The sequence below is a fragment of the Nelusetta ayraudi genome, unplaced genomic scaffold (assembly GCF_046127955.1).
Source record: "Nelusetta ayraudi isolate G7.1 ecotype Tasmania unplaced genomic scaffold, CSIRO-AGI_Nayr_v1 ptg000011l, whole genome shotgun sequence".
In the NCBI taxonomy this organism is placed as follows: Eukaryota; Metazoa; Chordata; class Actinopteri; order Tetraodontiformes; family Monacanthidae; genus Nelusetta; species Nelusetta ayraudi.
The window spans coordinates 7,126,110-7,152,177 of NW_027466061.1; the positions used below are offsets into that span (position 1 = coordinate 7,126,110).

The 26,068-nt window shown below is 41.0% G+C and overlaps 1 protein-coding gene and 2 long non-coding RNA genes across 3 annotated transcripts; 2 read left to right on the top strand and 1 right to left on the bottom strand.

Annotated features, from left to right (window-relative positions):
- Positions 1–3,026: 3,026 nt before the first annotated feature.
- On the bottom strand, positions 3,027–4,017 carry LOC142884587 (uncharacterized). Its single transcript, XR_012926182.1, has 2 exons — positions 3,900–4,017; positions 3,027–3,715 (listed from the first exon to the last, which is right to left on the bottom strand). It is a non-coding gene; the product is annotated as an uncharacterized LOC142884587 (long non-coding RNA).
- A 1,143-nt stretch (positions 4,018–5,160) lies between these two features.
- On the top strand, positions 5,161–19,341 carry LOC142884588 (moesin a). The gene is made up of 13 exons (XM_076020341.1): positions 5,161–5,501; positions 12,013–12,096; positions 12,254–12,349; positions 12,469–12,743; positions 12,830–12,913; positions 13,412–13,558; positions 13,637–13,733; positions 13,847–14,010; positions 14,141–14,271; positions 14,355–14,515; positions 14,597–14,689; positions 16,281–16,511; positions 17,275–19,341. The coding sequence occupies exons 1-13, from the start codon at positions 5,490–5,492 to the stop codon at positions 17,437–17,439; spliced, it is 1,740 nt and encodes a 579-aa protein (XP_075876456.1). The 5' UTR covers positions 5,161–5,489; the 3' UTR covers positions 17,440–19,341.
- Positions 19,342–21,823: 2,482 nt separating this feature from the next.
- LOC142884589 (uncharacterized) lies at positions 21,824–23,154 on the top strand. The gene is made up of 2 exons (XR_012926183.1): positions 21,824–21,948; positions 22,069–23,154. It is a non-coding gene; the product is annotated as an uncharacterized LOC142884589 (long non-coding RNA).
- Positions 23,155–26,068: the final 2,914 nt, after the last annotated feature.

A 26,068-nucleotide genomic window follows, 5' to 3' on the forward strand; every position in this document is an offset into this window, starting at 1 on the left:
AATACTAGTAGGGTTATAAAAGGCATGGGATTGACTACTTTGTGGTATGTTGTAGAGTATTCACTTTGAAATTTGAAAAAAAAAAAAAAAAAAAAAGTAAATTGCATAAAGCGTAATGAGTGTTGAAGTTGCTCTCTGTTTTTTATTGAGAGGCTGAATTGCTGAAATCCAGATGGAACGTATGCATACATGCAGCCAGTTCTAGGATTTGGCTGTGCCTTGCAGCAAGTTGCTCTCAGGATGCTTTCGATTTTCTATTCTTCACTATCGATCTGGCAAAAACCAGTGGTCACTGGCACGAGTGTAGTAGTGATAGATTTTGTGAAAATCCTACGTGTAACATGAAGTACCTTAATGTTAATGTACAGTTGAACTGGAGGGATGGCGTTGCAAAACTTTGTGCTTCTTATGTTTATTCTTGTTATGCACCTTTAAATCTCAAAAACCCAAGCTATAGGGGTGGCTCCTCATGATGCAGCTGTAAGCAGATGCAGTAATGTTGGTTCCATGGAGCCAAAGAAATATTTGACAATATACAATATCCATATACAATCAAAAATTAAAACTTTACTACAATATTAGCTTGAAATTGGCCAACTTTACACATACTGGGTACTCAAAGATGCTTTCTATTACAGAGTGGATCATGCTTGCCATTATAATGAGCACATTGGCATGGTCGGATTTAGTTTTTTCTGGACATCTGCCTATACGTGTTAAAAAACAAAAATAACAAGACCCAACTGTGCTTAATCAAATTTAAAAAAAAAAAGAATAATAATGCAACATTTAAAAGTACATTAGTGTCTGTTGTTCTAAGCACATTGAAGCTTCTGAGAGGATAAGAAACTACCTTGATTCAACATCAATCCCGGTGCCCCCTTGTAGATAATGACTTTATATGAATTACTGATCTTGCAGCTGTAGCTTGAAACATGTCAAGCCAACCCCAGTAGCTAGATAATGCTTTAACTGTCTCTAAAGGGAAATACCACTTATTTTTGCATGGTTGAGCATTAAAATGCTGCTGTGTGTACTATATTACATACAAAAGGAGAAGATATTCCCCCATGATTAGTTCTGTGTTTTTTTATTATATTTATTATTATCATAAGTAAGTATTATCAAAGTGATTAGTAGTAATTATTAAAGGAAAAAAATAAATTGTCGCTATTTAGGTCCCATTTTAGGTTAATAAAACAGGATCCGATTATGATGCTGTGTTTAAAAAAACATTTTTTAACTGAGTGGTATTACTCTTTAATATGGCTGATTGCATAGGCTAAACTGTCTTGTTGGTGGAGCTTAAAAAAAATATTGATATTTCTTTGTAATACAATTGTGATGTTTAAACATATAAAGTAAAGAAAAAAAGATGAATGTGTTTTGCCCAAATTGATTTTGGGCTTTGCCGACTTTGTTTTTTCATGAAAAAAGACTAGGCCACTTCAGGCCAGTTGTCTGTTCATGAGAAGGTGAAACAAACTGCCTAAATGTTTCTTCATGTGAAACAATCAGATTGCAAGGCTGCTGTCAAGGTTGTTTCTGGCATTTGGCTAAAGGTTTGCGTGCCGTCATCTAACCTTGAGACTCGTTAAATATCTAAATAATAGTAGTGCTCTGTGCCATCATTAATTTTATTTTGACAAAATTTCCAGAAATTAGTGTGTTTATACGATAATGTAATTATTTTAAGTGTACGATCAGATCATGAGAACTCAAAGTGTCAATTGCCCAGATAAACTTTTTCAAATTTTACTAAAGCGCTTTAAGGAATTTGCAAATACAACGTAGGTGGAAGGAATAGCCCATTTGAAAAAGATTTCAAAAAGATGTGAAGTTAACTGGGCAATAGGCGACGTCCAAGTCGAAGAAAAAAAAAAAAAAAACAGCTAGAACGGTGGTTCTCTTGCCGCCACCCTTCCTGTCAAAGTGCCGCAAACAACTAAGCCACAAATGTCTAGAATTGACTTTTGCTTGTTGATACAAATTGTATCTATACCTTGAATGTAACAAAATATGAAATGTATAATATGAAAATAGTTTTATTTAAATAATGGGGAGAATTAAATGCCATAATGACTGTGACACTATGTGTCACTGGGAGTAGCCCTTTGGTATGTACTAACTCTTACTGGGTACAGTAATTAACTTACAGGGACATTTACGTGCTGCCTAGAAGTGCACAGATACCCTGTGTACAACAGTAAGCATCATGTCCTCTCTGTACATGTTCACACCTGTGTGTGTATATAGAAAATGAGCTGTAAATGTAACAATACCAGTTATTTCAGTTGTTCACATACTAAAAACTCTGTGTTGTAACTTGTGCACCTTGATTTAGTGCATCTATTTCCTCTAAACTGAAATGTCTGCTTTATGCTATTTTAAATGGGAATTTCAATATTTTTGAATCTATTTTGCGTAATAAAACAAGCCAAAGTTATTCTTGGGGTGACTTTGTCAGAGATGATTTCTTGCGAGGCAACACGTGAGTTGTCATGTAAAGACTTCTATATTTTAAATGAACTTTTCTCCTTGCAATGTAAACTATGAGTATATGAACACCAAACACAGATGTATACCTATCCTGATGGTGAAATGTTTGTGCTCTTCTCATTTAAACAAAATTGGAAAATATTGTGTTCAGAAGTTGATTTAACAACAAACCCTGTGTGTTGACCAATGGAGATTCTTTAAATTGTGACTTATTCTGCTACTTAACTATTCACTAATTGTAATTTCATGATTTTTGCTGTATTTGCTTACTGTTGTTTTAAAATGTTGAGCCTGTAGGTTTTAGCAAGTGCTGGTCTACAGTTATTTTCAAAGAATGAGTTCAGTTCATTTGTAATAGCTGTAGGTCAAAACCAAAGTGAGTTTGGATGTGCACACATTACGTGTCTGTAATGATAATTAGTATGAACACAAGATGTACGCTGGTAATTGTGAACGCCTTGATCCTCTTCAGTCCTTCATTATAAAACTGAATTGTTGTTTTGCACAGTTCACAAGGGTCACACAAGTTAAGCATGACTGTACACACGTTAAGTTTAATACTCAGGTTAACACATGTGCAAACATTTTGAATCACACTGTTGGCTTTCCTAAAACAAAGAAATGCAGTGGTCACATTTCTAACATAGTATATTGCTCTCCTGTTTGAGTAGACCATTGGGTCTGTGTTGATGTAAAAAGGTAAATACAAAAGCAAGTTTCTTTGTGTTGTGATGATCTGCAGTATTGTAATACATGCTGACTGGGAGGCTATACTTTTATAGACCAAAATATACAAAAATCAACTATTTGGGTCTGTGGGCTCAAACAAAATGTAAGTCTTAATGACAAAATGTGTTTTTCTCTATTAATAAAGAAAGTAAATAGCCTTCTTTTCAAACTGTGTTTTATCTTTTATAAAAAGATGAGCATTGCTGATATTAATGAAAGTTCTGGGTATATATTCACTTTATCTCTTCATTCGTCTCTATGCTATAGTCAAAGATTACAAACATATATAAAAGCAAAATGGACACATTAATATTTCATCAACGTTAAATGCTCATACATTTCATGAAAAAAATATTCTGAAACCTTCAATTTAAGGTAAAAACAACACTGTGATGATGTAAGCCTATTAGACTTACACTGCTTGGAAATTGAAGTGACTTCTAGGTCAGTTCTTGAAAATCTGTTCTTTCGGAAACATGTTGAGTCCCTGGTACAAAAAAAAAACAAAAAAACAAAAACGCAATATAAATCCAAGCCATCATCATTATAATTATTTTTATTCTTCTGGAGTTTAGAAACTATATAATTAAATCAAAGTCTTAAAGTCACTTGTCACTTTTGCCACTCCATTCATGCAGCGTTTATGATTTAAAAAAGAGAAGATATCTGACCTTTATGCAATAGAATGTCAAGACAGGTTCTTGTTGTTGATTCAGCTGCAGCAAGCTGCTTGTTCAGTGAGTTGAGGCTGTAGGAGGTCATCTTGCCCTGGGAGTGTTGAGTCAACATAGTCTTCTGCCACAACTTCCAACGTTTGGCAAGTCAATGTCACACAATAGGTATGAACATTTTCCAGCTGTGGTTATTCTGTGGTAATTCTAATACTAATGCTAGGAAGCTTCTTCGTTCAGGCAGGACGCCTGGAGGAAGACCATAGAGATGTATGGTTGTGGTGACATAGGGCATTACATTCATTTGTCCATCCTCATCATTCCTCTCATCTTCATCATCACGGTAATGAAGAAAAATTGCTTTTGTGAATAAATCACAAAACAGATGAGTCTCATTTGTTGAGATTTTAAAACCATTTAAGATTAAATTTTAGATTAGATTCTTCCACTGCACAGTATTTTTTTTCTTTTATTTATTTTTTGTCACAGTAGCATCCGTCCAACACATCAGCAGCTGAACATAGTGAGCTCGTCTGCTTTCATGATGTTGTCCGTCATCACGTCACTCTGATGGAACTGGGTTGACTTCACGTGGTCTCCAGAAGTGGGCCTGAGGTGGTGCAAGACAGTCGGTGAAACCTTGCCTTGGTGTAAGAGCAGCGTTCCTCATGGCTAAGATGCTAGGCTGATCGACAGGAATAATTGCAGTTTTCCCAATGAAATGACCCACAGTCAAACCGGAGATTCTCTCTTTACTCTCTGAACGGGTTTGTTTACCTCCCTTTCTTCCGGGAGACACGTACGGACGTCCTATGACGCCACCACGCTTTACGTATTGTTCGTTTGCATTTCCATGGAGGAAACAAAGCGCCCACAGAAATGAACAACAAATAAACAGATTTGTTGATTTTGTAGGGCACTATATAGAGTACATATCTCATTCTTGCTCAGTACTCAAACGTTTTGAATAAAAGACACAAACACTACCGATTAAGTACCTTGATTGAGTGCAAAAACATTTATTAATTTTTTTTAGCATAAGATCCTCGTCGATTTTGCTAAAAGTCAAAGAGAAAAATATGTTTACTAAGCCGTTTTGCACAGGAGTCGATTTAATTCAGCAATGGTGAGAGCTGCAGAACTTTATTTAAAAAAATTTTTTTTAAGCAGAGTGGAACAACACCGCTCACCGCGGCCATGATGGTGATGATGTACATGATGATGCGGCAGCCAGGCGGAGTCTGCTGGCCTGAAGCCTCTCTCTCTCAGTCTGGCTTGGCTGCTGTCCTGTCATCGGCCTGGGTGTGGTTTTTTTTATGCAGTCGAGGGTACCGTTAGCAGGAAATTAAGCTCCAGTCCATTTTACTCAAAGGTATAACAAAGAAGACATATCAAGCAGTCTGAGATTGGGAGAAGATCTGCACATCAAGAGGAAAAAGTAGCGACCCACCCCCTTCTCGACCGGAAAGGCGTTTTTTATTGGCGCCGTTGTTCTGATGGGAAAAAGTTTTCTCTTTCTCTCGCTAAGTGGTTTTATTTAAGATTTTGTTTTTCATTTCAAAGAAGGATCGGACGTGAAAGAACGCAAAGATGCCGAAGACGGTAAGAATTAAAGCCCCATTATCCCGTAAAAAAACTCTCTTTCTGTTCGCTTCTTTTCTATTTTTTTCGTGGTAAAATGTGAATCCGGACTCGCCTTTCCCCCCTAGCCCGAGTCACCAGTTGCCGTGAAATTGAGCACACTGAACATTTTCGGCTGATTTTTTTATTTTAACAACCTTTTACAAAACCGTTAACGTTCCTTCGAACTCGCACGCGGATGACTAGGGGTACTTTCCGTTACATAGGCACGCGTGCGCGCGCGCGCTCCCGCCTGTCGGGCCACTAAATTAGCGCCCTTAAAAAAAAATAAAAAAAATCACATCTTTCACTCAGCCAAGCCAGCCAGCCAGCCCCACTCGGCCCTTCCCGGCAGCGAGCTGCTTTCTTTCCTTTACGATTTTAACAACTTTCTCTCCCCCCAACTACTTCCTTGGACTCGGAATTTCACATCCACGGGCCCGCTGTCCGGTGAAAACAGCTGCACGGGCCTGGCCTGCACTAGCCTGGAGGGAGGGAGTGAGGCTCGGTCCGTGGACGGCTAGCTCGCCGGCTACTAGCTCCCTGATTCAGGGAGAGAGGCTCTGATGTTGGCCTGTCACTCAGGCCAGCTGTGGCGGCCAAAATGTGAAACAAAATGAAGGCGCTTAACTTAGAGGTGCATTTTGTTTCGTTGCTGTGATATCGACTGAGAAAGCCCCTCTCCCTTCAACGCAAAAACTTGGTTGACTTGTGTTGGGCTACCTACGAACAAAGAGAAGGCGAGTCAGTCAGGCACACAGGCAGACACCCCGCCGGTTTATGTCTCCATCAGCAGCAGAACAGAAGTGAAAGTGGGGTTTTTAATCCATCGCATTTCATTAGAGGAACGAATAGGGGGGTGATGACTCGGCGCAATGCTTTATATTTTATAATCTAGGCATTTTGTGAAACATACTCTCGACCAGGTTAAAAATTGTCATGCACACACATGTAAAACAATAACGTCAAACCTGCCACCTGTTTTAATGATGTTGAAAAAAAAATTGAGATGTCTGCAGTGCAATTTACTTGTTCTGAAGCAGGATTAGATTAGATTAAATGTAGTTTTGCTTTCAACTCTAATGCTTCACATCATCAGCATTGCCATGGTAGTTGCTGTCAAAATGGCCATATAAACGGCCAGAGGGTTATTGTAAACACTCACAACACTTCTACATGTCTAACTGCTCATGAATCATGCAAATGGGGTTCTGAACTCTGACCGAGGAACTGTGCTCCCTATCAGAGACTGAAACACAAATAGATTGTGTGCCCTTTCTTCCTGCACCATTGTTTCCGTCTTTGTACTTCCTGGGTAAAGTTTTTCAGCTGTCAAGCAGAAAGAAAAATATATAGCATCCTGGTATGTGATATGTGTAGATCTAAATAGCAACAATACTTTTCTTTTCTATAACTGCAAAATAATGTATTTATTAGATAAAAGTAAATAAATAATAAAAAAAAGAATTTGTGCTAAAAAAAAAAACAGTATTAGAGCATACATTATAATGTATTTTGTTTTTTTAGGTTAAATTATTAGCATATTTGGTTATGACTTTTAAATTTGCACAGTAACATTTATTTTATTTTAGATCACGTGTTTCCAACGCCCTTGATACTCATTCGTAGTCCTTCACTTCCTGTCAGCCCTCGTGCTAAGGCCCCACAAAATGTGCAGCAGCTACTGAGTTTGCATTTGAGGATGTCGGAGGCCTCAAAAGATGCTGCTGGGCAACCAGGCTTACAGACCTGGACATACAGTATAGCGGGAAAAGAGGTTGAGGCCTCAGGCTGTACGGAACTTAGAGATAGAAAAGAGGAAACATGTCCCAGACAGAATGGACAGTCTGAAGGAAACAGCAGGACTCGCTCAGAGTAAACATAGGCGATGAATGATGAGCACAAAGTACTGCAGGAGACAATATGTTCTATTCATTACCGAGCAGCCTGTGATGTGTTGCCAATGTTAAAAACATTAAATGGATGGACACTTTGTTCTTTGTGATGATGATCACTGTGCTTTCAGAATGTACATTACACAGAATCAGTCAGTGTCCCTGAGGGGCAGTGATGCTAGTGAAATCACAGATAATGTGCAGACTTGTTGCAAGATAGAGGATAAGAGATTTGCCCCGCTCCGTAATATGCAAACTTACACATACATACAACAACAAACGGACACAGTGAATGAAAAATAAACGCGTTGAGGCAGCAGTATCTATGGTTGAAGGATAGTTTAATACCAAAAGTATATACTGCAAATGTTTTTGCAACAGTATGAAATATAAATTTAATAAATGTATCTTAAATTTTAACTGGGTAAATTCAACTGGGTTTTTGAAAAAACAAAAAGCAGTTATTATTGAGAAACTGTCTGATGAATTCCACTTGGAAGTGCATCAGTTTCCCAAGGAAGTTGTGCTATGACTCAAGTTTTCTGCACTTACATCAGTTCCTCTCTGGTAATTTCCTCGCCTTACAGCCTTATATGGTCTTTCACATTACAGTCAGGCAGGCTGCCTCTCCTCCCTGCCTTCCTCCGTCGTGCTCCTCAGTCATACCATGCTCCATTTTAGACTGTGACAGCAGATCACAGAGGTTCAGGGTATATTGTGGTTTTCAGGTTATTAGTGTTTAGTGATAGTAATATTTCCATAGCTTTTAAGAGTCAAGGACATGTTGCTTGGCTAGGCTTTGTTGTGTCTGCGCAGTTAAAAATGATTTCTTTTTCAGACAATCTATTTATTTATTGACATTCTTAGAACTTAAGTTGTAAAAACAAAATACAGGTCATGTTTATCAAAAACAGTGCTAAATCGCCTTTGGAAAAGGAACATTCTAGAACAATTTTAGTAGATAATTTTAGTAGAACAATTTGTCACTCACAAAAGTTATGGAAACTGTTCCTGACTGTATCATATGAGTATCTGTTTTATCTGCCAGTAGATATACAGCCAACAAAATAGACAAATTTAAGTGTTACTCACCATTTAAATAGGAATAGGTGCAAGAGTGTTGTTTGAAGAGGCAAACAAGAGTGGCTTTGCCGAAATGTTCAATGGAAAGACCCAGAGGTATGCAAGCTGCATGTGGGGGGATTAAATGGGTCTGTGGCACACATAGCAGAGCAGATTAGCACTGTGTGGAGGCAGAGTTGCTAGAAAAACCACAATCAGAACTGTTTTGGGTTTCGCTCAAATGGCTACTTCAGTGCCCCCCTATTCAGAGGTTGTGGGAAAATCAAACATTTGAAAGTAAGTTTTTTTCCCCTTATTAATCCATTCAATTTTCCATATTATTTATATGCTTTGTTACGGTAGCTGGTATTTAAATCATTGGTTTGTACAAAAAAATAACCCAACCTCAGTGTCATTCAGATATTATGAAAATTATATTGTTATTGTAATGTATAATGTTATTATACTGTCATCGCTATAAATAACAAAAGAAACTGCGCTGTGAAGATGATGTGAAAATGATTCCACAAGTAAATTAGAGCTGCAGACGTGGTCCACAAGAAAATACTGCTACCGCACACTGCAAACAGAGGAGCTGGTGGTTTGTGTTAGTGGACGTGTTGTGTTTTTGTGTAGTAAACATGGTGTTCTGCTCCGCATCTGCTGATGTGCCTTTGCTCTCCAGTAAAACAACTAAGTCGGCCAAGAATTACTGTGGTTGGTTCTTGGAGGAACAAATAAGGATTAACGCAGCACTTTCACTAATGCTTTGGGGAAAGTAAATACCCCACTGACCTGCTGAAATACTGCCCGGGTTGGATCAACCAGAGAGGGCAGTTACTCTTCTGAATGCCAAATAAATAGAAAGCAGGCTTTATTGAAAGATTGAATTATATTCCCAATATTTTTGGGGGGAAAATTGCGACTTTGTAGAGTGTCACAGGCGAATCATTGGTTTGGTGAAGGATGTGGAAGGTGACTTTGACTTTGTAGGCAAAAGCAAAGACAGCCCAGATAAATATATTAAGATAACAAAATGAAGGAAGCTATAAAGAAACCAGATTTAATTTATTGATCCCGGAGTAGCGGAAGGCAGTGAAGCGTCTAGACTTCATTCTTTGATAGTCTCTTCTTCTCCCACATTGGACAGGAAACAGTTCCTCTTCTCAGTCCCCGGAGAAGACTGAACTCATCCTCTTTGCTTTTCTTTCTCTTCCTGTCACAAACTCTCTGTTCAGCCCCTCCCTCTTCAGGGTTTTATGTCCAGCACCCAACAACTGGCTCGACAGAACAGTGGACAGGAAGAGGGTGTTTTTCCCCCATAAACATTGATAATATTCTGTTAGTGGAAACCTCTATCTCTCTCTTTAAAAAAAACAAAAAACACAGACAGGATTCAAGTAACATCGACACTTTTTTTTATTGCTTACTGCAAACCAAGTCGTGCCTTGTAAGCACTTTTTCCCGAGGCATTTCTTATGATTTCCCGGAAAAGTTAGCGTGAGGCCTTTGCGGCACACGGTAGACTGTTCACTCTTTGTCCCATGGTTTCACTAGGGGGTTTTGCTTTGTCCGCGTTATCATTTAATGTAACACTTGCACAAGACTGCACTCTGTTAGTTTTGGTAACTATGGTTACAAAGGAGAGGCTATTGTTGAACTTTAGCGGCTGGCCTTGTGAATGCTACAAAATGTATGACTCAGGATTAACAACATTTCCCAAAGTTCCTGTCAGAAGCAGCCTGTAATAAGCCGGGTACCATACAAATAACATTTTGTCATCAACATAATTTTAAGATCCTTCTGCTGGCAGCCAGCACACTCATTTTTCTTGCTTATAAATAAGTGGGTGCTTCTTGTTTCAGACACTGTGAGTTTTCCCAGAGATTACTTGACAGATGTGGGAAAACAATTAATCTGCACTTTCCTCACTGCTTCCATGGTTTCAGCAGTTTCACCTCCGCTTACAGGCTGGATGGCCTGCGTTCACACTTTTCAACAGTAAAACATTTTTCAGTTCTGCTTATATAGAGTCTGGAATGATTGGGTAAAGTTAATACATTTATGACATTGTCGTCCAGGCCTGTGAGCACGCAAAGTCCGTGAACACATCTGCCTTCAGATGTGAGTTTTGCTCAGTTTGTACGTCTGCTATTTTGATTAAGAAAATAAATCTGTAACTGGCTTTTAATGAAGCTCCTTTCAGATCCACAGGCAAAGTGAATCACACTTAGATAGTCATTGAGATTCCTGTCCGCTCTGTATCCAGTTGAAAAGATTAATCATGAATGAATGACTTGGCTTGACAAATAAAACAGGTCCTCTTAAAATAACTTTGACTTTCATGCCTTTCTGAATACCATGCTCATTTTACTGTTGAGATCTTAGTTTTGCGTTGGTTAAAAAAATGGAATGGAAACTCTTGTAGGGCTGAGCGGGGTGTTTTCTGAGTGTGTGCTAATAATAGTGTGTGAACCCAAGTGTTGAACGCTGGCCATACAAGACACACCCTAGCCAGGCAGCACATCTATGAGCTGAGTTCCTTTTTTGTGTGACATTGTCGCCTCTAACTCAGGAAGTGAAACCACATAAACTCCCCAAAAGGTGGTCATGAGCTTCATCTGCACTTACAGCTTGTTGCATGTGACAACTCCCAGTTTGAGCAGACCTGTGTCTCAGACTGAGAGCAGCCACCTCCCCTGTAGTGGAGTCGAACAGTATCTTCAGCCACAACTCCAACCTCTGGGGGACGACAGGAAGTGACAAGTTGGGCAAGTGTCCAAGGCAGAGAATGAGTTCCAGTTGACATAAATGGGAAAGAACGCAAGTCTAATCATCCCCACAACTGGGAAATAATGCGTCCCATTGTTGTCAAGGGCAGACGCGGGCCTCCGCCTGGAGCTGCTCCCCAGTAGCACTGCATGATGCCCTTGTGGCCAGAGAAATGAGAAGTGCATACCCAGTCAGTTCAACAAGTCCACACTCCACTTTGTTTGACTTTGCTGGAAGGTAGTTTGAGGTTAATTACCGGTAATTGTGTTCTGGGTTGCTCTGAACGAGCAGGGCAACGCTATCTGGAAGAAACTGGCCCAGTTGCTGTCAGTAGCTTAGCACGTAGCTGTAGCTGTCACTAGAGTCATGACAGGATGCGAGCTCAACGTTTCGCAGTAGCAGTGTCGCACAGGACCCAGCCGCCAGAGGATGTGGTTACTTCCTGTAGATAAAGTTGAGCACTGAGGCAGAGCCAGATTGACGAGTTCAGGGGACACACTGAGAAAAAGGCGGGAAAGACCGTCTCAAATGAATCTTAAATATGTCACGTATAAGTTTTCTTCCTGTGAGGATGCTTGGACGAGTCGATTGGTCAGGTTGCGGCTGAACCCATCAAGTGAAAATCTTATTTACCTTTAAATAACTCAACTGATGAAAAAATGCGTCTATTTTTACCACTTGGTAATAATTAAGTTTGTCTAATTAAGTTCTTCATTATTAACGCACAATATCTTATCTTCCACATTGTTCTTTATTTTAATCAGATTAGTGTAAGAGTCACCACGATGGACGCTGAACTGGAGTTTGCCATTCAGCCAAACACAACTGGGAAACAGCTGTTTGACCAGGTATGATATATGCATATGGTTCATGTCTGTCCTCCACTTGAGCGTTTACAATGCAGACCTGTATTAGTAGTGTTGTAGAACAAACTCCTGCTTGTTGCCTTTTGTTGATCGCTAAATTCTGTTGTTAACAACCTTCTATCCTCCTCTGCGCTTCCAGGTTGTTAAGACTATTGGCCTTCGGGAGGTTTGGTACTTCGGACTCCAGTATCAGGACACAAAGGGTTTCTCCACATGGCTGAAGCTCAACAAGAAGGTGGGCTTGGAGCTTTGCTTTACAACAATAGAACACTAAAGCCTGCAGGTTTCCTCTGCTCCGTGTTTTTTTCGAAAAAGGTAACAATCGCACCCATCAACCACGCTGATGTATTTTAGGTGACAGCCCAGGATGTGAGGAAGGAAAGCCCTCTGCTGTTCAAGTTTCGTGCCAAGTTCTTCCCAGAGGATGTGTCGGAGGAGTTAATCCAGGACGCCACGCAGCGGCTCTTCTTCCTGCAGGTGAAGGAGGGCATCCTCAATGACGACATCTACTGCCCCCCAGAAACAGCGGTCCTCCTGGCCTCCTACGCCGTGCAGGCCAAGTATGCCGACTACAACAAGGAGGTGCACACGCCTGGTTACCTGTCCAGCGAGCAGCTGCTCCCTCAGAGGTAAAAAACAGGTTCGGGCTCAGGCGGCGATCCGGAGCTGTGTTCCCGCACATGATCTCTGATAATCTGGTATGTCGCGCTTTCAGAGTTTTGGACCAGCACAAGCTTAACAAGGACCAGTGGGAGGAGCGCATTCAGGTGTGGCACGAGGAGCACAAGAGCATGATGAGGTAACCAGGAACTGACAATCGCAAAGGTCTCACTGCTCGGCGGTGTGACAGGTCATGTAATAGTTGCTTTAGCTGCAAAGAAAAATAGGAGTACTGCAAGCAGCCCGGCTAGCTGTTAGTCTTAAAGATGTTACTTTTATCAGAACTGACGGCAGTTTCACATTAAATGGGACCCAAGGCTTTCCCTTGTGAAGAAGATTTGTGGAGAGTAAGAGTGTATAACTGCCAGAGGGCGCTAATGTGGAGGTGGTTGGAGCTGTTGGCTAAGAAAATTGACTGCTTTGCCTCAGATTTAAGAAGAGTTCTGTGTCAGGTCAGAAAAGGTTGAGCTTGTCATCGGTGTTTGACAGTCGAGTGCATGCCTGCAATTTCTTGGTTATCTAATAAGGAATGCTTTGAGATAAGAGGGAAGACCTCCCTGTGTTTTAACATTCCAGAGCGCCTACTATTTCAGGACGCCTCCCTTAGTCTCTAAGATTGAGTCTCATTGGTCCACAGAGAGGAATCCATGATGGAGTATCTGAAGATAGCCCAAGATCTGGAGATGTACGGGGTCAACTATTTCAACATCAAGAATAAGAAAGGAACTGAGCTGTGGCTGGGAGTGGACGCCTTGGGACTCAACATCTACGAGCAGAATGATAAGTAGGTGATTTCGTAACAGGAGCAGTAACCTGGTGGCGTAAGCAGAAGCAGCATGAACAAGGTTTCTCTCCCAACCAGGATGACCCCGAAGATCGGCTTTCCCTGGAGTGAGATCAGAAACATCTCCTTCAACGACAAGAAATTTGTCATCAAACCCATCGACAAGAAAGCTCCTGTAGGTTAAACCTGGATTGAGACCAGCACATCGTCAGCCTGTCTCGCTCGTCATGACGCCTCCCTGATGTTGCCGCTTTTATAGATATTTGAGTTTTTTATTTTTCATTTCAGGACTTTGTATTCTACGCTCCGAGACTGCGCATCAACAAGCGCATCCTGGCTCTCTGCATGGGCAACCATGAGCTGTACATGCGGCGCCGCAAGCCGGACACCATCGAAGTGCAGCAGATGAAAGCTCAGGCTCGAGAGGAGAAGAACCACAAGAAGATGGAGAGGTGAGAGAGAGCAGAAGGAACTAAATCCACCGTGCTGTGCACCAACCATTCAATTTTAAAAGATAATCTCCACCGAGTGCCTGCGATGCGTACGGAAAACACCTCACTTGCATGTCTCTGTTCCGACCAGAGCTCTGTTGGAGAACGAGAAGAGGAAAAGAGAGGTGGCAGAAAAGGAGAAGGAGAAGATTGAAAAGGAAAAGGAAGAGCTGATGGAGAGATTGAAGCAGATCGAGGAGCAGACCAAGAAGGCCCAGCAGGGTGAGTGATCTTCAGGGCCTCTCATCAAAGTGAGTGCAGGGGGGTGCTAAACCTTCAGGGCTCCTCTTTGTGTGTCACCACAGAGCTGGAGCAGCAAACGCAGAAGGCTCTGGAACTGGAGCAGGAGAGGAAGAGGGCTCAGGTGGAGGCCGAGCGCCTGGAGTCGGACCTGAGGTGCGCCGAGGACGCCAAGGCCACGCTGCTGCAGCAGTCCGAGAACCAGATGAAGAACCAAGAGCACCTGGTGAGTCCCACCTAGCTGCCCACCGCTTTCTGACGCCGACGGACCCAGTTCTAAAAGTGGTGCATGTCCTCCTTTCCAAAGGCCACAGAGCTGGCTGATCTCACCTCAAAGATTTCCCTCCTGGAGGACGCCAAGAAGAAGAAGGAAGAGGAGGCGCTGCAGTGGCAGGAGAAGGTTGGATCTGAGTTTCTCTTATATGAAAAGTTCTCCTGTGGAGCGTCTACAGTAATCTGCTGGCATGAAAATGGAAGCAAGAATAAACAAGCTGGACAAAGTCACTCAAATCTCTTTTTTGAATATTGCAAGCTAAAACATGTAGTTGCCCAGGACGTTGATCCATTGGGATTTTTTGATTCTCTGCTGACAAAGTGAGATCAAGTGAGACATCAGAACAGGGATTAGCGCTAACATTGTTTGCCGTCGCCATGAAACATTACTAAATCTCTCATGCTGCTGCGCCTTTAAAAAGCCAGGGAGAATTCTATCCAAATTGCAGGGCGGCAATATTATCAAAACAATGGGTCTCATGGGTCATATGACGTAGTTAGAAAACAAAAGGACCACAGCAGCCATTTCAAAACCGTCCATGACATCATCTCTGTCTGACAACACGACCCCTCCCTCGCTAAATCGCTGGAGACGGACATTCTTGGGGTCTCGCCGTGCGTCTTGCTGGGAGGGGTGGGAGCTCTCAGCTCGCCTCAAGTCTTTTTTGGTAATAGCCACGCACAGTTGAGCCGCCCACTCCCTCGTTTTCAAGGGCGGGGTCGACTCGCGCTTTTAGCAGCGGCGCACGTTCACTCGAGAGGAAATCCTGTTTCGACCTCTGGCGCGCTGCTATGACCCTCCTCCAAGGCTGCGGCGCTAATTGGAGGTTTCCATGTTATGCATTTTTGGCAATCGCTCAGGTGAAATTCCATTTGGCGTCATAGAGGAGTTACAATCCAAGTTGCTCAACTCACTCCAACTTTAAAATGAGTTTCCAGTAAACTAAATACTATTCTAAAGGCAGGTGCTTGTCTCCTTGTTTTAATATTATTTCAGTTTTTATTTTATTTTTTTCAAATTCACGTCTAAATTCAATACACAAGTATATAGTCAAACAGGAAGCTGAAACGATGAGTCACTAAATCTCATTCTCCCTGGACAGTTTGCTCCCCTCTAGCACCACCTTGAGGTTGACTCTGCAATAGCTCTGATAAGTTGCTAGTCAGTGACGTGCAATTGTTAAAGAAGATGAAGATGCTAGAATCCATTCTATTACTGATGACAGCGCTGGTCCAGACTGCCGTTAGCTGTTGTGTTCAGACAGATTAGCTAGTATGTATGTAGAGTTTGTCAGCTGGGCATCATGTCCAGCAGAAAAGTGACAACTTCAGCGTCGCTACTCAGGCCCCTGCTCTGCTTAGACATCTGTGGAAATGCTCAGCTGGTTTGTCAACCGACGAACTCACCTGAATGTCAATATTTTGGATTCATAAATTGTGTTACATCCTGATTTATTCACCATATATATTCTCTGGAAAGTACAGGCTTTAATTTTGCACTTGTCCAAAAGTTCTGTCAGTGGATTTTTTTTAATATATATATATATTTTTTTTAATTGTTATCCTGACCACCTTTAAATATTCTGCCTGTGCTGATACCAGTGTAGACAGACACAACTTCTGATTTCCAAATTGGTAATGTTAAAATTGTGATGCCTTGTGCGTGTGTCTGTGTGTGTGTGTATTTGTTAACCCATGGTGGCCCTGTGCTCCCTCAGGCCACTACGGTGCAGGAGGACCTGGTGAAGACCAAAGAAGAGCTGAAAAACAAAGTGATGGCAGCTCACGTCCAGGAGCCCATCAACGCCGAGAACGAGCACGACGAGAACGACGAGGACAGCGCCGAGGCCAGCGCCGAGCTCTCGGCCGCCTCCACCTACAAGGACCGCAGCGAGGAGGAGCGCATGACTGAGGCGGAGAAGAATGAGCGCTTGCAGAAGCATCTACTTGTGAGTCCTCCCACTATTATACCTAAATGTCACACAGATTTATTGTGACGATAAACTCCAGGGATGCATTGAAATTTGACTGATTCACTCCACATTGAAAACATTGCTTTTATTTTGGCGGGTGGATACTTTATTCATTTATCAATAATTTTACTATTCATAACAGTAGTTTTATTGACAAAAGTAAAGCTTGCTATTGGCTTAACAACATCTGTGCCGCATCTCTGGACTGAGCCAAAATAAAGTGAGCGTGGCAACATACTGTGCAAACTGGGGCAACCAGACCGACATCTGTTCGCATTTGCTTTGCTAGTCACTCTCAGTGTGATTTATTAAAAAAAAACAAAAACAACAAGTCTGAAACTTTAAGCAGATCCTCATTGTGGTCACAATGAGGCCACTTCCGCACAAATACTTATTTACTACTTATTGTTACCAAAAAGAATGCAACCAAGTCTTATTTTTATAGACTTCTGCATCTGTCGTTTCTCTTCAAACTTCCCTTTGAAATGTACCCAGTGAGCCTTTGAAAAACTCTGGCCACAACCAATACACAGTGTATCCCAAGTAACAGCTGGCGCTGAGTTGCGGAACGATCAAAACAGATTTGGAGTGACTAAAGAGAATAATAGATTACCATTGACCTCACATGATGTGTTGACTAGAAAATAAAAAGATTGCAAATTTGTTTGCCACACAAAGTTCGCAGCCCTCGCAGATGTTTGCCCGATTTGACACGGCTGTTCCCCGACTGTGTTCCCAGGCTTTGAGCTCAGAGTTGGCCAACGCTCGGGATGAGAGCAAGAAAACGGTCAACGACGTCATCCACGCTGAGAACATGAAAGCCGGACGGGACAAGTACAAGACCCTCAGACAGATCCGCTCGGGCAACACCAAACAGCGCATCGACGAGTTTGAGTGCATGTGATGCCCGTGCGCGCGCACGCACGCCAAGCCCACGCCGCTGGGCTCCTCCGCCTGGACTGCAGGCCTGCCTCTCTTACGCTGTTTCCTCTGCACCCAAATAAATCCAATGTGCGACGTGACACAGTTGCACAAGCGTGGCCACAAATGTACAAATATGGACCTCACAGGAGTCCATTTGTTATCATTCCTAACATTGAATTTAGGCAAGTCACTGGTTGAAAAGGGACATACTGTATTTTTATGACTTCATTCCTCCTCATGGCTTCATGTAGCATGTTAGCAGTGATTTTGTTCAAAATTTCTTTTTCACGCAAAACATTTTCTTTTTTTACTCCGACATTTCAGAAGAAAAAGGGCTCAAAGACCAAATTTCAGTCGGCCTGTAGACACACGAGAGCTGGAATTTTGTTTTTTTTTCCAGACGATGATAATATTTGACTAATCTGCTGCCTGTTGTATTACGAGCAAATGCACTGTAATCTTCTCAAAGGTCATAATCACCTATGATATGACCCTGAAGTGTCTGTGTGGAGCATTATCAGCAGTGTTGTTTTTCTGTACATGTATATTCTTTATGTTCTCCACAGATGAAACAGTATTCACACTTCACTCACAATGTCACGTGAAGGATTTTTTTATTATTATTTTTATTTTTAGGATCCCTTCAACCTAACCAGTGTAATGAAAAAAATATTTTTGGGGGGGCAAAATGAAATACATCACAGTTTGTAGAATACTGTAATAAAAATAATTAGTCAGCTTAGTTCTTTTAGCCTGCCCTGACTAAATGAAATTCTCTGCAGAGACCAAATTACTTCAATTGGACTCATTAGCGAGGGCGTTGACTGATAATCGTAAAGAATTTTTGGGAATTTATATTATCAGTCCAACCTGAGGTATAATACTTTTTACTGTACTGTGGCAAGTTGTAAAGTGAAAAGCTGTAGTCGAATCTGAAGTGCTTTGCTGTGTTTTGTTTTCCTATTAAAGCTAGAATTCAGCACATAAGAAAAGTAATTTAATTGACCATGCACGCATTTCATCATATACTGTATGTATTTAGTTCAATTTGTGTATTTTGTAATTTGGAGGTTCTTCTTTTTTTTTTTTTTTTATAGATGTGATGAAATTGTGTAAGGTGAAAGATAGACACCGCTTAGGATATTTTTGTACCATGAATTCAATGTCAGAGGTGACAGGTTTTTCCTTTTTTGTTCCGAAAGAAAATATACTGATTGCTGTGATAGAACAAGCAACACCCCGCAGTGCTTATTCTGCTCATGTAGTGTTTCCAAATCCAAGTTTCAACCCCCCAATTGTACACAATTCATCTCCGTGCCATCAAATCCAAGCTGTTTTCCCAGCATGCCAAAGGGTTTTGCTTGTTCTCAGTTATTTAGAAGTTAGAGGTATGAAAGATTTATTTTCACTATTTTGCAACTTCGACATGAATGTAATTCTAGTGACAAATATTTCTTTTGTTATTCTCTTCATCTGTCATTTGTACCAAGCTGCATTTTGATATACAGCAATTTTTTGCCAACTGCTGCGTGTAGTTCTTGCATTTTCCATGATGGATAAAAAAAAAAAAAAATGCAGTTGTCGCTATTTTTGAATACCTTTCCAATGCCTTTGACAATAACTTTTTTTTATAATGCTGTAACCCACGAAGCACCATGTGACCATAGCCTTTGAGCAAGGATCAAGCACAATTTGAACTCAAGTTACCTGATGGAAATTTATTAGAAGACACATTCGAATGTTTTGAACTTCAATTAAAAAAGACTGAAAGCTAGGCAAAAGTAATATTGTAAATTGACAGACAGTGCCTTGACCAGATTTGTCCATCAGATTGCTGCTTCAAGTCTTCCTTTGACCAATAAATAAAAAAAATACAAATCGATCCTGTTTTCTGAATTTAATTCTTGCTTTCTCTAATTAAACTGGGTCACCACGTTATTTCACATGAAGCAACATCCGTCCTCATTTTGCACCTCAGTTTGAACTGATCTGATTCAGCACTGAAGTCGCCATCGCCGGTGTAGTACTATTTCTAACCACAGGGTGGCGCCTAAATCTTGTCATCGTCGAGGTCAGGCATGGGCAAACTACGTCCCGGGGGCCATATGCTGCCCTTTTTAATCCGGCCCGCCGAATTTAAAGAAATGATTCAGTGTTTTTAGAATCATTTCATTAAAGACCTCAATACCGTGGGACTTTAAAAATAGATAATTTGTTGTAACGTTTTGTTCATTTTCAATGGATATTATTATTATTATTACACTTTTTTTTTTTTTACATATCCCAGGACATATTTCTTTCTCCTATGAGTGGGGTCATCGAAACACTCCATCTGCTCCTGCTCTGGCCCCTCTGTCAAATTTTAGAGCCCATCGTGGCCCACTAGTCAAAAGTTTGGCCACCCCTGGCATAGGTCAACAATGCTCAACATGCCAGCTCCACTTTCTCCTCCACTGTGGACATAGACTTACCTGGAGTTTAAAATGAATGCAATAATAATAATGATTAAAAAGATGAACTAAAAAGCCATTGTAGTAAATGTTTAAAACAAACACGACATCATGCAATGGGTCATGAAGGCAACAACAACTGTGCATTCTCAAAAAGATTTTAAAAAAAATGCATATATTAAAATTATGTTGATTGAGTCACGGTGAATTGCTTTAATCAGATTCATATTGACGTCTTGGGTAAAAAAAAAAGAAAAGAAAAGAAAAGGAAAGAAAAGAAAAGAAGCCCCACCCTCAAGTTTTAAATTCCCTTGAACTGTTGGTTCATGTTTAAATACAAATCCTCCCTCCAATTTTTCTGGGCAACAATGTTTTGCAGTAAAGAATTAGTGTCTTTTGAACAATTCCACCACTTTTTTTGTGTGTGGTTACATCTGTCAATTCATTGACGTTGCAAATGAAAGCAACCATCTTTCTCAACAGTCAAGGGAGTGGGTGTCCTCTTTTAATCAGCCTGCCACCACTTCCTCTTTATCTGTGGTAAAAGTGGCCTGAGAGGAGTGTTGAAATGTTTCACACAGTGAACTGCCACTTTGCTGTCATGAGTCTGAAAAGTCCGCTCTGCTCCTGTAAAGGGTTGGGGGACCCCGGCAAAACACAATACTATTTCTGAAATACTAGAAACCTATCTGTTTTAAAAAATGGTGAATAGAAACTAAATCCAGTTTGATTGGAAATACTAAATATACACTTTGATTCAAAATGCATTTTTGTCACTGAAAAATCCACACACTTATAATTTGGACAGATTGTGACGAAGTGAGAGATAGAAACAGATATTGCATGTACTCAAGCAGTGAAAATGGAAGAATATGTACAATCATTTACAATCATTGTATGTGTTCTATGTACATATAAATGTATGTGTGAATGTGTGTATATGTGTATGTGTGTGCGCGCACATATGTCATCGCACTGCATTACTGCACTTGTTCAAAATATTATTTTAAATCAATTATTTAAGTTATTATTTAAGTGACGAGTCCTCAGAATGGAACTTGAACGGATGTAGATAGATGGATAGACAGACAGATAGATAGATAGATAGATAGATAGATAGATAGATAGATAGATAGAGAGTGTCATCTATTAAAAGCATATTTTACTTTACTTTAAACACCTAGACATTCACAGTGTACATTACAATAATGCATCTGCAAAGGGAAGTCAAGTGAGTGAGTCACAGTGCACTGGTCCAGAGTAACATGAGGAACTAACGCAGCACTCCTGCTTTTTTTTCTCTTTTTTTTTTTTTAGTACATGCTCGTGAAAAGCAGTATGGCAGGGGAAATAAAACCTTTACAAGGCAGTTATCACACTACTGTGGCCTGCTGTCAGAATGTTTCGCATGAAAATGCCCCATTTTCACAAAACAGGACACTGATGATGTTAAAAGCTCTTTGCACTCAGCAATTCCGTGGCCGCTGAGGCCGAGAGCACTTCAGCGGAGCAAAATCCATCTGACACTCACAAATGACGGAGATTAAAATGGGGCGATAATAAGACAAGGAACAATGACGATGAATAAGATCTTAATTAGGTGCACTGTTTAAGCCCTGAATCAACAATGCATTAAGGTGTTCACAGTCTCCCTGTGAATTATCTCCCCCTTTTTTCTTTTTTTTTGGAAAAAGCAGGGAAATAATTAATGATAGAATTGTATAATTAAAGTGGAAAGATGCATGCATGTCACAAAAGGTGCAGAGAGCTGTGGCGCGCCTCGGCAAGCCATTATCAAAAGCTGCGAGCTGCATTTCACAACAATGACATGTTGACACTTTATTTCCACACATTTCCTGAGAGCTAGTTGAGCACTTATCTTCCCTGTTTTGACTTCCCTTTTGCTGTGCCAAAGCTCAATGGTCAAACGGACCCGTCTTGAGCGCAGTGTCATCACTGTGAGAGATAAAGACGGATGCCGCGCTCGAGCTGCCTGCACATCCGACGCTGTGAGCGCTGCCGAGGCAACACGTTCGAAGGTAACCCCGCAGATCTTTTGCTGAAATCACTGACTTTATTCGTAATGTTCGTAATCTGATCATGTATGTTTTGAGCTGTATTGGTGTATCTTCTTTTTTGTGTCCTCTCCACCCTCACAGAGCCGTCGTTGATGATCAGGCCCCCCACTTAGTGTATTTGACAAGCTGAATTTGACACTCTGTATTAGTGAGTGTCAGTTTGTCAAATACCCCAAGTGAGGTGTCACTTGTCGACTGCTGCAGCCGCTCCTCTGCCGCCTCTCCCCTTTGGCTACTCAGCTGCTGTGTCTAAAGGGTGATGTACTTCACAGCCACGTTAAGAGCGGGAATAGACTAAATAAGGACTGCCAAGGGCGCAGGGTTGTTAACAAAACTGTGTGAAAAATTGCTTTGTCTCTTCGCAGTTCATTCAGTGGTTTGGTTTTGTGTTTTATTGACACGTCAGAAAGGTCTCTACCACGATTCATTTAGCAATGAAAATAAAACAGCAGCTGCTCTGTTTAGATTATGCTTTCTTTTATCAGTTTAAGAAGAGTCGGGCCAAAGGTAAAGAGTGACATTTTCATAAAACTGCAAGACCGCCATGCATTTGTCATCAAGCTTTGTTGCAATTTGAATCAAATATCACTCAATAAAAAAAGCCACATTTCAAACTCGAGCAAAATCTATGACTAACGTGTTTTTTATTTGAAACACAATTAATTGAGAACTAGAATAAGACTATTTAGGCCAAGAATAAGGTTAAGCACATCTGTAAATATTTAAGATGATTCCTTCTTTTGTTGACTTTTTTCTTTTTTGGCTAAATTATGTTGTGCATGTGGGAGTGCATCTATCCTCAATTCCAAAGGCATAAATCAGACTTGGCATGTACAACAAACAACATCAAGCCCATGAAAGTAGGGGAGAGAGAGAGAGAAAGAGAGAGAGAGAGAGAGAGAGAGAGTTCACAGGCCAGTTCTTCATTATTGAACATAACAGCGAGGGAACCGCGCCACTCAGCTGACTGCTTAAGGAAGACTCTTATCGTTTCACACTAAGCATTTCCCCTTCCTGTGTGGGCATGTCTGCATTTCCTGTGCATGTAAGCAATAAAATGTATGAGAGCATGTTTAACTTTTGACAACCAGCTCTGTGCATTTTTCAAATTTGTTGTTTCAAAATGAGAAAATTTCAATAAAATACTGCTAAAGGTTTGAAATCTAATGTGAGACAACTTCCCATGTACTGCAGCTCACATGCCCACTTTTCCTCTGTGTCTAGTAAGTAGTGTAGGTGGTATGATTTCACTCTCTCAGATTACATTTCCACGCTCCTGAAACATAATGGCAAAAACAAGCCTTGAACTTTTGTGGATTGCAGTCAAGTAATGCAACACGTTGCGTTCATTTCCTTTTGCATAAATCATACTTTTGGAAGGTGGGCCAAAGCTCACAACTGCGAGTGGCTCTTGTCGAGTCTCCATGGTAGCTGGTAATCTTCTCAGTTGTTTTTCTGGATGATGTCTTCAGCACATGTACAGCATGTTAAAGACTTTTTGTTTGGTGTTTAACCTTAAAAATATCAAAGTTACCAGCAGCAAGTGTCAAATGAGGCCAGCTCTTCAGAACACACCTCAGGAACAGCCAACTGCTCTTAAATTATTTTTTGCTGCATGTGGGCCTCCAGTGGGGCAGCCAAATTGTGCAATACAACGCACGTTAGACTTATGATATAACTATTTCAAAAGAGGAAACGCTAAACTTTCATTACCTGACACCAAAGTGTCACTGTCCTGTAACAGTCCCAGACAGTAACTACCTAACCTAACTACCTAACTAACTATCTGTATTTACAATGCGCTTGTATTTGTTGAAGATATGAAAAAAGTGCAGAAGTGTTTGTAGAAAACAGACAGACTTGTTAGCTTCCGTAACAGTTTGTTGTTGTTGTTGTTGTTGTTGTTGTTGTTGTTGTTGTTGCACTTTATAAATAAAAGTTGATTGTTTGATTGACAGCTGCGCCAGTGAGATGAAAAAACAAAAATCGCAAAAGCATCGGTTTAAAAAAACTTTAAAATGGTAAAACTCAATGGCGAGTCAAGTCACTGGACATTTAGAGGGGTTTGCGGTGGACCGCTGAGGACGGGAAACGACATCAACGAGCAATGAATGAGCAGCATAAAGTCTTATTGCATGCATAACTTCATGTGAAAGAAATAGATGATCTTTTCTGATCCTGTTTTTGCGCAGTAGCTCTAAAACAGTTCACTGGTTGACCAGTAGGAGGGGGTAGAACTCCTTGTGCAGAAGCCAATATGTCGTCCATCCATCTATTTTTCAGGCACTCGGGGTTACCAGGTTGCCAGAGCCCATCCCAGCTGTCTCGGGGCGAAGGCGGGGTCGCACCATCGCACCCAGTTTAGTTTTTAACCGGCATCCACACGCACACATCACACACTCAGGCAAGTCAGGGTCGCCTGCTAATCTTAAATGCACGTCTTAAGACTTGTGGGAGAAAGAGATCATTCTCAGAACATGAGAATCAGGTAACTTCAGATTGTGATTGATGATAGCCACACATTTGTAAATAGAATTGTGCGAGATCTGATAGTACATGCATTTTCAGATCCTTATTTGTCATTCATTCATCCATCTTCTATACCCGCTTAGTCCCGAGCTCAGGGTCGTGGGGGTCTGCTGGAGCCTATCCCAGCTGTCTTAGGGCGAAGGCCGGGGACACCCTGGACAAGTCGCCAGTTCATCACAGGGCCACATAGAGACAAACAACCATTCACACTCACATGCACACCTACGGACAATTTAGAGTGTTCAATTGACCTCACATGCATGTTTTTGGAGTGTGGGAGGAAGCCGGAGAACCCGGAGAGAACCCACGCAGACACAGGGAGAACATGCAAACTCCACACAGAAAGGTCCCAGGCCCGGAATCGAAACCACGACCTACTGTGCTGAGGCGGCAGCGCTAACCACTGCACCACCGTGTCGTCATTCCAGGCTCTAGTGGTTAAACCTTATATGATTATGTAACAAGAACAAAGAACTACAGAAAAACTACAACAAATTGTACATCCTGTTTACAGCCTGCAGCAGAAAAGCTTGGTTTTAGTTTCCCCCTAAAACTTTCTTAGATCTTCCACGTTTGGAAGTTAGTGCTGGGAGATGTGGTCAACAATTTACAATATGGCATTTTTCAAACTTTTTTTAGTTTCAAGAGACAGCGTATAACCGTTTCTTTTTTTGTGTCTTTTTTTTCTAATGACTTAGAGAGGAATTGCAATTTTATACCACAAAATGCCCCTTTAAACAAATGTACTGTGTGCCGCTGCTCAGAGTTTTCAACATTGTGTGCATCAATATTAGGATGTATGAAAAAAAAATGCATGTCATAAAATACACACACGCGTGCGCGTGCACACACACACACACACACACACACACACACACACACACACACTGGTATGAACCAGTATACTGCCAAGCACTATCAGACGGCATCGGAAACAATACCAGAGGAAGGTCTCTGAGGTGCAACCAACACCATAGAGGTCTCTAACCTAAAGCCAAAAGACCTACATGGGATCTTTATTTGGAGGCCATAAACAAAAGCTGTCTGCAAAGTAAAAAAAAAAAATGTATTTAGCACAACATGGTTTGTGATAATAATGTATTTTGACTAGATCAAAAGACATAAGATAAATCTGGATGAATAACTGAAGCTCTCCCTTTGTTCGTATTTGCAGCCTGTTTGTCATAAGTTTCTGGAGATGAATGGGACAAATGAGTTAATTGGAAAATGCCAAAACGCACAAAAGCTAATCTAGTACATTTTAGGTTTTGTAAAAAACAAAAACAAAAACAAAAAAAAAGACACCACTAAATTGTCACGTCGACACCAGCATGGTCTCATCACAACGATGCCCCGGAGAGTTGTTAAAACACCACTCTATGACTCGACCGCCACACCAGGTCCAACCTCAGACTCTGGACACTTTTCCCCAACAAAAGTGCGCTTCTTCGTAAACATCTAAGAAGCCGATTTGAAATTCAGCACGACGCAGGCATTATTTTTCACGTCTCCTCGGTCAAATGCAAAGAGCAAGCATCACTGCAACAACAAA

Bases quoted from the DNA above. Each gene is read 5' to 3' on its own strand.
- LOC142884588 (XM_076020341.1), top strand. The intron at 12,914-13,411 runs GTAACCAGGAAC...ATTGGTCCACAG, and splicing joins GAGCACAAGAGCATGATGAG to AGAGGAATCCATGATGGAGT. The intron at 14,516-14,596 runs GTGAGTCCCACC...TCCTTTCCAAAG, and splicing joins TGAAGAACCAAGAGCACCTG to GCCACAGAGCTGGCTGATCT.